The sequence below is a fragment of the Erpetoichthys calabaricus genome, chromosome 6 (assembly GCF_900747795.2).
Source record: "Erpetoichthys calabaricus chromosome 6, fErpCal1.3, whole genome shotgun sequence".
Classification (NCBI taxonomy): domain Eukaryota; kingdom Metazoa; phylum Chordata; class Cladistia; order Polypteriformes; family Polypteridae; genus Erpetoichthys; species Erpetoichthys calabaricus.
Genome location: NC_041399.2, coordinates 136837280 through 136850616, shown reverse-complemented (window position 1 = coordinate 136850616; position 13337 = coordinate 136837280). Strand labels below are relative to the sequence as shown.

The window sequence follows — 13337 nt, the reverse complement described above, 5'->3', positions numbered from 1 at the left end:
TTACTCACTTAACATTTCATTTCTGTTTAAGGAAAAAAATGAAGTAATTCAGAGGAATGATGAAGAAATTCCGAGGTGCAAGTCTTGTAAAAACAAGTCAATTAAAATTAATTCAAAAGAAGTTAATTAGCGACAAAAATAGGTTACTAATTAAGAAAGGGGTTAGAATAAAAACCTACAGCCACTGCTGCCCTCCAGGACTAGTCTGAGATCCCTGCTGTTCACTAATAAAATGCACTTTTGAGCAACTTCTTTTGCAGAAAAGCTATCAGGGTTACATTTTAAAAAATTTTGCTATTTTGGTATGAATGTATAAAATTACGGTAATCCTGATTACTTTAGTTTTGTAGCCTTGTTGCATGAAGTGTTAATCCTGTTTAAAAACCACAGTTGCATCTGGATGCACTGCTGCTATTTAGTAATAGAAGTGTCATTAATTATATTAATTGTTAGTGTTACTCTGTTAATATACAGTAAGTGGATGCATGTGACATAAAACTGGCAGTTTTCCTCAGCCATTAGATTTGTGCTTTTTTGTTTTTTTTGTTTTTTTATAGACACTCTTCAAATAAATAGATAAATTATACACACATTGCTCTGAACATACACCAGAATGGCTATAAATCAGGAAAATTCAAAAGAATGAAAAGTTCTGATTTGGCTGTCATGGTCACAGTATCATATTATGAAAACTTATTGCTGTTGATATAAAGAGGCCCTAGTAGTTTCTCTTGACACACTTCTGCTGAATAATTTGTTGGTTGAAAGTACTCAGTGTTAGTGTGCCAGAGAGATGATGTGCGGCATTGTTTTAATTTAGATTTAGTGCATCCTATAACTGAGCTTGCCCTTTAATTAGGTTGTTGATTTGGTGGGCCTTTCTTGATGTTACCAGCCCAGCACACCACAGCATAGAGAATCACTCTGACCATCATCCAGTTATAGAAGATGTGAAGGTTGTCACTTCCCACATTTAAAGGAGCGCAGTCTTCTAAGGAAAGAGCCTGCTCTGCCCATTTTTATATAGTTCTTCTGTGTTCTAAGACCAGTCCAACCTGTCTTTAATGTGAGCCCCCAAGTACCTGTAGTAGTGAACCACCTCTGCATTCACTCCTTACATGTGTTACATTCTGCCTTACATGTGTTAAATAAACATGCAACACCTCTTACATTACTGCAGTAGAAATATTTTATGTTAATAAAATAAGATTTTCATAAAAGAAAAGAAGCTTACAAAGTCATACATTAAACATTGTTTTGAATTTATTTTGTATTGTATTATTTTGATTTCGGGCAGCACGGTGGCGCAGTGGTAGCGCTGCTGCCTCGCTGTTAGGAGACCCGGGTTTGCTTCCCGGGTCCTCCCTGCCTGGAGTTATCATGTTCTCCCCGTGTCTGTGTGGGTTTCCTCCCACAGTCCAAAGACATGCAGGTTCGGTGGATTGGCGATTCTAAATTGTCCCTAGTGTGTGCTTGGTGTGTGGGTGTGTTTGTGTGTGTCCTGCGGTGGGTTGGCACCCTGCCCGGGATTGGTTCCTGCCTTGTGCCCTGTGTTGGCTGGGATTGGCTCCAGTAGACCCCCGTGACCCTGTGTTCGGATTCAGCGGGTTGGAAAATGGATGGATGGATGGATATTATTGCCAGACTATGTCAATTTAAATGACTGAAATTGATGGCTATGTCCCATTTACTGGCAGAGTGCCAAACTTCAATACAGTCATGCTCTCAAATAATAGGTAGTAGGTTAATAGGGCCAATACTGTGGCTGAGCTCTCTTAACTTTTTTTTATTTTTCTTCTATTCTGCCATGATACGTAAAACATGAGACATCAAACAGACAAGCTTTTCTTCTGTTTGTGTGGTCCAAAGCAACAGTGTTCCTTATTCCTCATCGCTGCATTATAGTAATTGTACTTCTGAATGATTATTCATTTGTTGTTAGTTCTCATGCACACAAAGCCCACCCATACTGTACGACCAAAGACCCGTTTGATTTCATCAGAGTGAGTCACTGACTAGTTTGTTGTTACATTATGTCACCAGCTTTGTGGAAGTATGCTGCCGTCTGCCTCAGACTCACTAATACAGTGGAACCCCGGTTCACGAACGTCTTGGAACACGTACAAATCGGTTTACGACCAAAAAGTTCGCCAAACATTTTTGCATCTGTTCACGACCACACACTCTGTATACAAACAAGCCAGTTTCCCTTTCGGTTTGTGCGCGCCGATGATTTCCGCACGTGTTCAGTTTCTCCCTGTGCAGGGAGCAAGAGAGAGACACATGCGCGAGAGAGAGAGAGACACACACGAGAGAGAGACACACACACACACACAGGGTGGGGGGGGGGGGGGATGGCTTTCCGCATAAGGGCTTGTTTTTAAAGAGACAGATTCCAGCATTGTTTTAACCTCGTATTTTTTTCTACTGGATTTTAACCTCCACTTCACTTCTGTTTACAGCGATCGGTTCGTAGCGTGCAATGTTACTTTTCTTGGTGGTTTATTAAATTACGGATTTTTCAAATGTTCATTTTTTTTCCCTGTGCTTAAAATTCATTAAAAAACAAAAAAAAAGGGTTTTTAGCGAGGGGTTCGTAGCGCTATAGTGCAAACTCATGCAGTGTTAGTTTTCTCTGTTGTTCAAGGTTTTCTCAGTGTTATTCAATGTTTTTACATTTAGTTTACTACTAGCAAAATACCCGCGCTTCGCAGCGGAGAAGTAGTGTGTTAAAGAGGTTATGAAAAAGTAAAGGAAACATTTTAAAAATAACGTAACATGATTGTCAATGTAATTGTGTTGTCATTGTTATGAGTGTTGCTGTCACATATATATATACATACATATACACATATATTATATATATATATATTATATAGATATATATGCACATATATTATATATATATATAATATACACACACACACACACATAAACATATATATACATATAGATATATATATACATATCTACATATACACATATCTACATATACATACGTATATACACATATACACATCCACATAAACATATAGATACATATACAAATTTACATATCTACATATATATATAGACATACATATATACATACATACATTCACATATATATATAAACTGTATATATATATATATATATATATATATATATATATATATATATATATATATACTGTATATATACATATCTACTTAGTGGCTCCTGTATTTAGGATATAGCAGGTTGGATAATGGATGGATGGACATTTGTATGCATAGCCCCATTTGCCCGTTTTCGTTTTTTTTCTTTCTTCAGTAATATTTCAGCAAACCCGGAGCTTGTCAGTTCAAATCCTGGTACTGACACCACTGTGTGACCCTGAGGAAGTCACTTCACCTGCATGTTGTGCAAAAAACAAAAGTAATGTAACAAATTGTACCTCAGATGTTGTAAGTTGGTGGAATAAAGGCATAAGTAAAATAGATAAATATGTATTATACACATAGGAACTATTCATTTATTTTCAGTTAAGTCATCTGCAGCAAACTTTTATAAATGAGGGTTTCTGATTTTTAGATAGTGCAAACTGTTTCTTCTTTATTGACGTTTTCTCTTGGAGAGCTTTTTTCATTTCATTGAAAATGAAAGCAGCAGCTGCCAAAATATGTAGCTTTTTTATTAATTTTTCAAAATTGTGTAAAATAAATGTATAAAGTAACATAAAAAGTTGAAATACTGGTTATTCTTTTACAGTAAAATATTACTACAGAGATAGAAAAAAAGTAAAATGGATATGTTCTTTTTCTTTAAGGAGATTAAATATTACTGAAGAAAGAAAAAAAAAATATTAAACAGCCAAATGGGGCTATGCATACGAACTGAAAAGGTTTAAATAAAACAGAAATATATATTTTATTTTTACTTGCTTAACTTGTGGAGGGTGTATCCTGTAGCAAAGCCCTAACTTTTTTCGTGAAAGCACGTTTCAGTCAATAAGTCTTAAAAAAACGTGTAAAGATATTGACAATAAGCTAAGTGATCTGCAGCAAAGTTTTATAAATGAGGGTTTCTCCTTTTTAGACAATAAGCTACGCAAACCCAGGAAGACATGGAATCGTTTAAATCAAGTATCATTACATCTTCCTTTCTTAAAGAGAAGTAAGGCAGTACTTATAAACTTACATATTTATATATAGACATATATATATATATATATATATATATATATATATATATATATATATATATATATATATATATATATATATATATACACATATATATATATATATATATATATACACATATATATATATATATATATATATATATATATATCTATATCCGAAGCCGTGCAAGCACACTCTTTTGAGAATGCAACGTATAGTTGTACAGAACAAAAGCAATCTTGCCTCAAATGAATGGCAACCTTTTGTAGGTCTATGAAGTTAATTTTAAGTTTAGGTTTACGCGGTGCTTTCTTTCCGAAGTACCTGCACTCATGAATATGTCTGTATGTGTCAGTCGGTCAAATCCACGCGCTTCGCACCGGCGAAGTACCGCTTTTAAATTTTTATTAAAAAGAATATAAAACGTTTTTAAATTGAGGGAAAATATACTAATAACAGTTTGTTAAGGATCAGTTTTTTTGTGAAGCTGCCTTTACTCGAGTGATCACTTCGAGCTGACTTGGTGGCCAAGTGTAAGCGTTACCTGGAAGTAACCACCCATACAATCAGATTGTGAATCAGACTACGAATGCCGTGAATGTAATTACACACTCACTGCACTTGCTTACGGTAATCGAACCTCAGACGTCAGCGCTAGAGGGGCTTAGCAGCGGTGAAGTATTGTTTTTAAATTTTAATTAAGAACAAAAGAAAACCTCAGAGGTTCGATTCCCGAAAGGGAGTGAAGTGAGTGTCCGGCTATCTACCAGGTAAAGCTTATGGTCGGACAGCAAGTGACGTAACATCAGCCACGGTGCCTTCAGTTGTGAGAAGCAGATCATAGAATGATTGAAAATAGTTTTGCATTTACCTTTTTAGTAAAAGGCGAGCTTTTAAGCCTGAGAAATCACCCCGTAAATGCACACGTTTATTTGCACATGTGTTAATATGTATGGTTACACTGTATTAAAAGACAGTGAACAACGTCTGTTACCTTTGTTCCCGCGTTTGATAAAAGGCGAGCTTTTAAGCCTGAGAAATCACCCCGTAAATGCACACGTTTAATTGCACATGTGTTAATATGTATGCTTACATAGTATTAAAAGACAGTCAAAAATTAACGTCATTTACCTTCGTTCCCGCGTTTGACTCGTGCTGTAAATCTCTTCCTTATTTTTAGGTCACGTGATTACGTAGGAGGCGTGATAACGCGATACGTGACTCCGCCTCCTCCATTACAGTATATGGACAAAAAAATATGTTCCAGTTATGACCATTACGCGTAGAATTTCGAAATGAAACCTGCCTAACTTTTGTAAGTAAGCTGTAAGGAATGAGCCTGCCAAATTTCAGCCTTCCACCTACACGGGAAGTTGGAGAATTAGTGATGAGTGAGTCAGTCAGTCAGTCAGTCAGTCAGTCAGTGAGGGCTTTGCCTTTTATTATTATAGATTATGCTGTATATTCTATGGTATGATTAACTATATTTGTGCTTAAAAATCTTAAAAAAAATATATATATATTTACATACAGTTAGTATGGTTTGGAACGGATTAATTGTATTTACATACAATCCTATGGGGGAAATTACTTCGGTTCACGACCAAATCAGGTTAAGACCAGAGTTTTGGAACGAATTATGGTCGTGAACCGAGGTTCCACTGTATTATGTAAATGAAGGTTATACAGTAATCCCTCCTCCATCGCGGGGGTTGCGTTCCAGAGCCACCTGCGAAATAAGAAAATCCGCGAAGTAGAAACCATATGTTTATATGGTTATTTTTATATTGTCATGCTTGGGTCACAGATTTGCGCAGAAACACAGGAGGTTGTAGAGAGACAGGAACGTTATTCAAACACTGCAAACAAACATTTGTCTCTTTTTCAAAAGTTTAAACTGTGCTCCATGACAAGACAGAGATGACAGTTCCGTCTCACAATTAAAAGAATGCAAACATATCTTCCTCTTCAAAGGAGTGTGTGTCCTGAGCAGAGCATGTTGGAGAGATAGAGAAAAGCAAACAAATCAATAGGGCTGTTTGGCTTTTAAGTATGCGAAGCACCGCGGCACAAAGCTGTTGAAGGCGGCAGCTCACACCCCCTCCGTCAGGAGCAGAGAAAGAGAGAGAGAGAGACAGAGAAAAACAAACAACCGAAAATCAATATGTGCCCTACGTGCTTTTAAGTATGCGAAGCACCGTGCAGCATGTCGCTTCACGAAGCAGCTGCACAGAAGGTAGCAACGTGAAGATAATCTTTCAGCATTTTTAGACGAGCGTCGGTATCGTCTAGGTGTGCGAACAGCCCCCCTGCTCAATCCCCCTACGTCAGGATCAGAGAAAGTCAGCGCAAGAGAGAGAGAGAAAAGTAAGTTGGGTAGCTTTTCAGCCATCTGCCAATAGCGTCCCTTGTATGAAATCAACTGGGCAAACCAACTGAGGAAGCATGTACAAGAAATTAAAAGACCCATTGTCCGCAGAAATCCACGAACCAGCAAAAAATCTGCGATACATATTTAAATATGCTTACATATAAAATCCGCGATAGAGTGAAGCCGCGAAAGGCGAAGCGCGATACAGTGAGGGATTACTGTAACTGAAAATCACTGGGAAAGTCATGTAATGTGACATAATCTTAAAAGTGTTATAGATGGCAGCCAGTTGGATAAACAAGAATTACTGACGAGGCACCAAAAACGATTCAAAAATCTTTGACAGTGTAAAATAGTAGAAAAATGCAGTTTAATGTAAATAATTAAAATGAGAAAGGTGGTCCACACTGATATATAGGAAATAAACTTTGAGAATAGTTTGCACGTTGAGACCATTTACAGTATATCATCTGAGCAACGTTCAGAAGTAGTTGAAAGGAAAATTAAATTTTTGTTAATTAATTTACAGTCTAAATTAACACTCGACACAGTTGGGGTCGCTAAACTACAGAAAATACACCCTGCACAGGTTATAGTGTTCTGTAAGATTCCAGTCCATCCCCAGTTATAAGGACAGTTCTTACTCTTAACAGTCTAAGAGAATAAAACATCTTCAGTCTTAAACAAAAAACACTTCGTTAGAACAATACCCAGGTGTTCCAAATTCTCGAAAAAACACTGATAAAATTGATCTAGTGTAGGTCTTGATTTAAAGTGAGCTACATTGTCAAGCATTTAAGTGGAAATTAGGGAGGAGTGTTTATTCAAGGCAGAAACCAGGAAGCATATCATTACTCAAATAATCGTGAGACTCTTTAATACTCTTGTCATGTTGTTATAGAAGAAAACTTTGACACCTGTTAGAATCTGGAATAGATTTTGGAACAATTAGCAAATAAAATTATCTTTATGGGCAGGACTGGTGTAACTTCATTTGTATAATGCCTTGTTCTTCTTGTTTAGTTTTTGAAGGGTATATATAGTATACAAAGAAAAACTGTATCACACTGTGCTCCTGCTAATCTGTCTATAAACAGTTTTTACCTTGTTTTTTGGACTTTCATCTTAAAAACATGCCTGCTTGATACTTTTATGGTACTTCAGATATAGATTCAGCAGAAAATCCTATTAAATTTTTTTTTTCTTTTTTCTTTTTAAGACACTTAAAGAATTTACCCATTGTTCATTTACACATTACCAGTACAATGAAAAGAGCATCTGAACATGATTTCAATCTTGCAAAGGAACGACTGAAGACGCTAAAGAAAGATCCAGGAAATGAAATTAAACTTCAGATATATGCACTTTTTAAACAGGTATTTATTTAATATAAACCCTAAGAAGGAACATTGTATACAAGTGTTTGTAGAAGTTGGTGCCATTTATTTATTTTTTTATATCTTTGTGTTGATAAACTTCCTTTTAGTTTTTTCTTGGTAGTTTGTTTTCAAAAGAAGTGTTATGAAAAACCAAATATTACAAAAACAAATGTAATAAAATATTTCATTACCTAAGTTTAGTTTAAGCAATAAAGATATGAGGTGTCAAATTGCATTTTTTATCGAGCAAGGATGTTTAAGGGAAACTAGGCTCATAGTGTATATTTTATTTTTAGAATAATTTATTATGCAAGCTCATATAACTTGTATTGCAGTCAAGCAAAGAAAAATCATACACTATAAAGTATAGGTCTAAGTTTGTTGATGGTACCATCATAATGCAACACTGATTCAGAAGCTGTGTATTGAGCTGTTTAGGTCCTCTGTTAATAATGAGAAGGTGGTAGTGCCTCTGCTATTTTCTCTCAAAGTCCACAATCCACCCCTTTGTCTTGCTGACATTCAGGTGTAGACTATTGTTGAAACCAGTGTGACAGACTCTGCATTTCAGCCTGTGTCATCAGCAAGCTTAATGATGATGTTAGTCATGTCCAGCAGTGCATTCATAAGCATAGAGGGAGTGCAGCAGTGGATTCAGAACATGTCCCTGTGTTGAGAGTGAATGATGATGAAGTGTGGTCACCTACTCAAACCTCCTGGGGTGGTCTTGTCAGGAAGTTAAAAATCCAGCTGTACAATGAAGTACGTTGACACAGGTCAGTGGGTCTAAATTGTTAGTTGCATTCTTAGTAACTTAAAAATTAAACTGAACTACATTTGCCTATTAAATATTATGGTGTGTTTGTTAATAGTTGATTACAGCTGGGATTCCATTTCAGTCCCTGCATAATTACTGTTTGTGTGGATTTTGCACTTTCTCCCCTTGACTGCATGTTCTCTCTTGATAGTCTGGTTTGCTTCTGAATCTCTAAGACATGCAGGCCAATGAGCATCTTCGATGGACATGTGATGTACACCAGTGGTTCTCACCTTATATGTGGTGCTGTTAGAACAGACTCTGACTAGCTGCAGCCCTGAATTGGAATAAGCAGGTTCAAAATATGGCTGAATCAATAGATATTCAATATTATGGGAAATAATACACAGAATAGAATAAAACACTAGATTAACGTAATGGTTAGCATTGTTTCTCACAACTTTATGCTCCTGGTTTGCTCAGCCATACTATTGAGTGTGGTCTACAGGGCTCCCCAAACCCGACACAAACAGACATGAACACAAGTTCAGCACAACACACAAGGCTTTTTTTCAGTGAGAATTGCTTCCTAAATAGTTTCCTACCAGTGCAGCACCAAGCACAGTACTATAAGCACAGTAAGCGGTACAATAATCTGTTAGTGTCTGAAAATTTAAAGGAAAAAATTTTTTTTTTTTTTTTTGTTCTCTGATTCACAAAAGTTCTAACCACACTAATTATGAAACATGTATAGCCTAATAGGAAATGAGATTGGGTGCTTTCCTCAGCACAATGTATCTTCATCAGTTGTAATCCATAATATTTTTCTTTTTTAAATCATACAGGCAACACAGGGTCCTTGTAATGCCCCAAAACCTGGTATGCTTGACTTTGTCAATAAAGCAAAATGGGATGCCTGGAATTCTCTTGGTGGATTGCCTCAGGTAAGGATACTAAAGTGCTAAATTCTGTATGTGTCATTTACTTGACAAGATTCACAAGACCAATTTTATAGCAAATACTTATAGGCATTTTTCTTTGTTTCTGTCTTGTTGGTGGAAATATTTCAGTGCAAACTGAATAAAGGTTATAAAGAAAGTCCTGTTTATGCATGCTATTCCATACATATGTATTAAGTATTTTTCTACTAGCCACAATTCTGGTTTCCACTTCATTTGTCCTTATTGATAACGCACATAAAATATGCTTTTTTTTTAAGTGAATAAAGAATAATTTGGTTTTGGGGGCACAGCATCACTTCAGAGTCAGTTTTTGATAGGCAGCAGGTAGACAAATCTTATATTTATTAGAAACTGAAAAACCTTGCAGCAAAAGCTTGTATCTTGGATTCCTGCCGATTCTTTTAAGGTCTAGGAATTGTAGTAAAAGCATCATTGAACACAGGCAGAAGGTGAGAAAAACATGTTTGCAAGGCGTTTTTTTTTTTTTTTTTTTTTTTCAGTTTGGCAACATTGTATGAATTTTAATATAAAAAAAGTTTAGCTATTTTGTTGCTAAATTTAAATATTGTTTACTCTTGTTCCCTCCCCCCTTCTAACATTATATGTCGTGCCTTACTGCTCACTCTCTTACTTAGTGGTATTTCTGCATTAAGGGCCAGTGGGCACAGCATCACCAGATGTTGAGCTAAATAAGTAATAAGCTTCCCTTAGCTAAAGAAGTAATAAGCTACCCTTAGTAATTTAATTCTTATATAAATAATTATACAATCCCCAAACATTTATTCCTAAGTATTTTTTTAATTTTCCTTGTTCAAAGCAGATTCTTATCTAGAAGATATTCTTGTTTTTTTGTAGAATGTGAAGTTGTCTTTTATGCCAGTGCTGCAAGCCTGTTTTCAGTTGATGTGGCAATAAATTGTGGAAAAAAGCATAATAAATAAAATCCTCTAATTATTATGAAATATAATGTCATTTTATTGTACAGTAGTTCAATAATGTTGTTACATCTATGTTTAATTACTGTTAAGTTTTATCTCCAAATTGCCTTCTTTTTATTGAACAAGTGACTTTTTCCAAACACCAAATTTGCGAATGGCTCTTTTAATGCCAACACTATTATTTCAAAATGCATCTTTTCATGATGGTTTGGTTACTTGTGAATCAAGACAAAGACCAGCAAGCTGAATACCGTATATCTTCCAATAGTAGCCCCGGCATTTATTCAAAAAATTATTCGTTTAAAAGTGACCGGCGGTTGTTGGAGACCGGCTATTATTCGCCTTGCAGACGGAATGGTGATGGGTAAACGGGGTTCATTTGGCAGTAAAATGCGATGTGGTACCGTATTTACGGCCACAAAATGTAGGCAACAACACCGGATGAACATTTCAGGATTTAATGAAATTATCAGTACAGCAGTACACGGTATTACCATAAGCATGAAAAACGGGTACGGTAGACGTCTACTGAACTTTTTTGCCAATGATTCCACTAGCACTGGCCTGCACCAGTCCGAATTTCGCACGAAAGCGCTCATCAGCCCGACAAGTCCCCTGCGGAACGTAAGGAAATGCAATAAGCTCCAAACTCATGCATATACGTATACATTACGACATGAGATTGGATAAAATACAATAAACTACAGTACTTACCATCTACTCGTCGTCTGAATCGGTAATGATTGCTTCGTTATTTGCGAGTTCTTCTTCATCTTCCTCTTCTTGTGATGGCAATACAGGTACTCCCATTGCTTGTTGTCGCACAGTAATCAGTTTCGCACTCCCAGCATGGCATGGCTGGCCCTCCTTAAAGCAGTGGATAAGATTGTCCTCAGATCCATCGCATGCATTGATGATTCCACAATCCTTGAAGGATTTTCTTATTATTTCTGGGGTGATTTCTTGCCAAGCTGATATTATCCACGTTACTAACAAACGTAGTGCCGGCGCTTTCAAATTTCCGCCATCTGTAAACTCCTTATCTTCTTCCCCTGCCATCCAATTGTCATACAGCTCTCGAAGCTTGTCTTTCAGGGGCTTGTTCCAAACAACATCAGCAGGTTGGACGTACTTGGTGCAACCACCAGGGATAACTGCCGTTGACATTTTATATTTCTTCAGTTCTTGTTTCGTTTCCTCACTGATGTGACAGCGGTAAGCGTCCCAGACAAGAAGTCTCTTCCGCAAACAGAAAACACCGCGAACTTTCTGCAACCAGATTATTGTTAATTCCTGATTCATCCATCCGTTTGTTGAGGTCGCTACCACAGCTTCTTGGATATCCTGTAGTCTTGCCACTTCTCGCTTTGCGCCCCGAAATACAATAAACGGCTTCAATTTTGTGCCATCTGCTTTCGCTGCCAATGTGACAGTGAAATGAGATTTCTCGTGACCAGAAGTTTTTATTGTAACACTCCTACTGCCAGTTGGTTCGACTGTTGTAGAACCAGGCATGTCGAACCAAGTAGATGTCTCGTCCATTCCAATGATTTCGCCGTCCTTAACTCCATCTGCAGTTCGCTGATTGGCAACCCACATCACAAAAGAGACAAGGTTGTCAATAACTTGTTCTGGATCCTTCTGCGCCAGCAATGTCTTCCGATGGAGCGATAAATGATGGCGTTTCATAAATTTGTCAAGCCAGCCAGCACTGGCTATGAACATTTTTTTTCCTTTTGAAGCATCATCAATCTCCGTATCAAAAATCCTCTTCGCTTTCGTGCGGGTCATTTTCCTGGAGACACGCGCACCTTCCAGTCTTTGTTCAATAATCCATGTTAACACCAGTTCATCTAATTCTTCGTTTTCTCAATATCAGTCATCTGTTTGCGCCATTCTCAGATATGTTTTGGATCCACCCCAAAATGTCGTGCAGCTTCTTCGCCTGAATGTTCTTTTGCATATGTTACCGCACGGAGTTTGAATGGTAAATCAAATGACCGTTTCCTTCCCATCGCTCACACTACAAACACGAGCCCACAAGAACACAGTGACACGAACAGACACCCGCATGACCCTTCCGAAGGCAAAAGTGTCAGTGGAGGTAAAGGTTAACAGGTCACAGAGGAAGAGGGCGCAGAGTTTTTCACGTGATCATGGTCTGTCTGTCATGCTACAATACAGCCCCTTCTTCCCTGGTCAAAGGAGAGGATTAACGTGTCGAAGATGGCATTTTCATGTTCTTCCCGCCCCTTCCACCCACCTCTGCCCTCCCTATGGGGTTATGATTGACGTGGAGACGAAAGGGCAAAATGTACACAAAGAAATTTCGTTTTGACTTTCTCCCTTCCTCGATAGCATCCGACGACAAAACATTTTTGACACGAAAAGGTACTTACCTTATGATTCACTGCAGGAGGGCAGTAGCCCAGGTGGTACGAAAAGAGGATTAGTGTATGGAAAAGGCGGTGGGTCATTGGAGATTGGCACTTAAACGAGACCGGCTACTATTGGAGACCGGCGTCTATTTGTCACTACATCTCTTCAAACCTGGCGTTTATTGGAAACGGGAGTCAATAAGAGCCGGCCACTACTAGAAGATATACGGTATATTCCTATAGGTTGACCCTTTGCTGTCGATGTAATTTTCACTGATCATAGGTGACAGGAGGCCAAAGATATTAAGTAAATTTTAGATATTCTAAAATACAAACTATGCTTGAAAAAAGTATCTTGAGATACAATGAATTGCACAGGAAGTATTTTTAAGATATCTTGAGATGC

At 37.3% G+C, this 13337-nt stretch overlaps 1 protein-coding gene across 1 annotated transcript in view; it reads left to right on the top strand.

The window, feature by feature from the left end:
* eci2 (enoyl-CoA delta isomerase 2) overlaps positions 1 to 13337 on the top strand; it is a 100832-nt gene that overhangs the window by 11021 nt on the left and 76474 nt on the right. Inside the window, exons 2-3 of the mRNA XM_028803946.2 lie at positions 7737 to 7893; positions 9499 to 9597. Of these exons, the coding sequence (XP_028659779.1) occupies positions 7737 to 7893; positions 9499 to 9597 (256 nt within the window). The remainder of the gene's footprint in view (positions 1 to 7736; positions 7894 to 9498; positions 9598 to 13337) is intronic.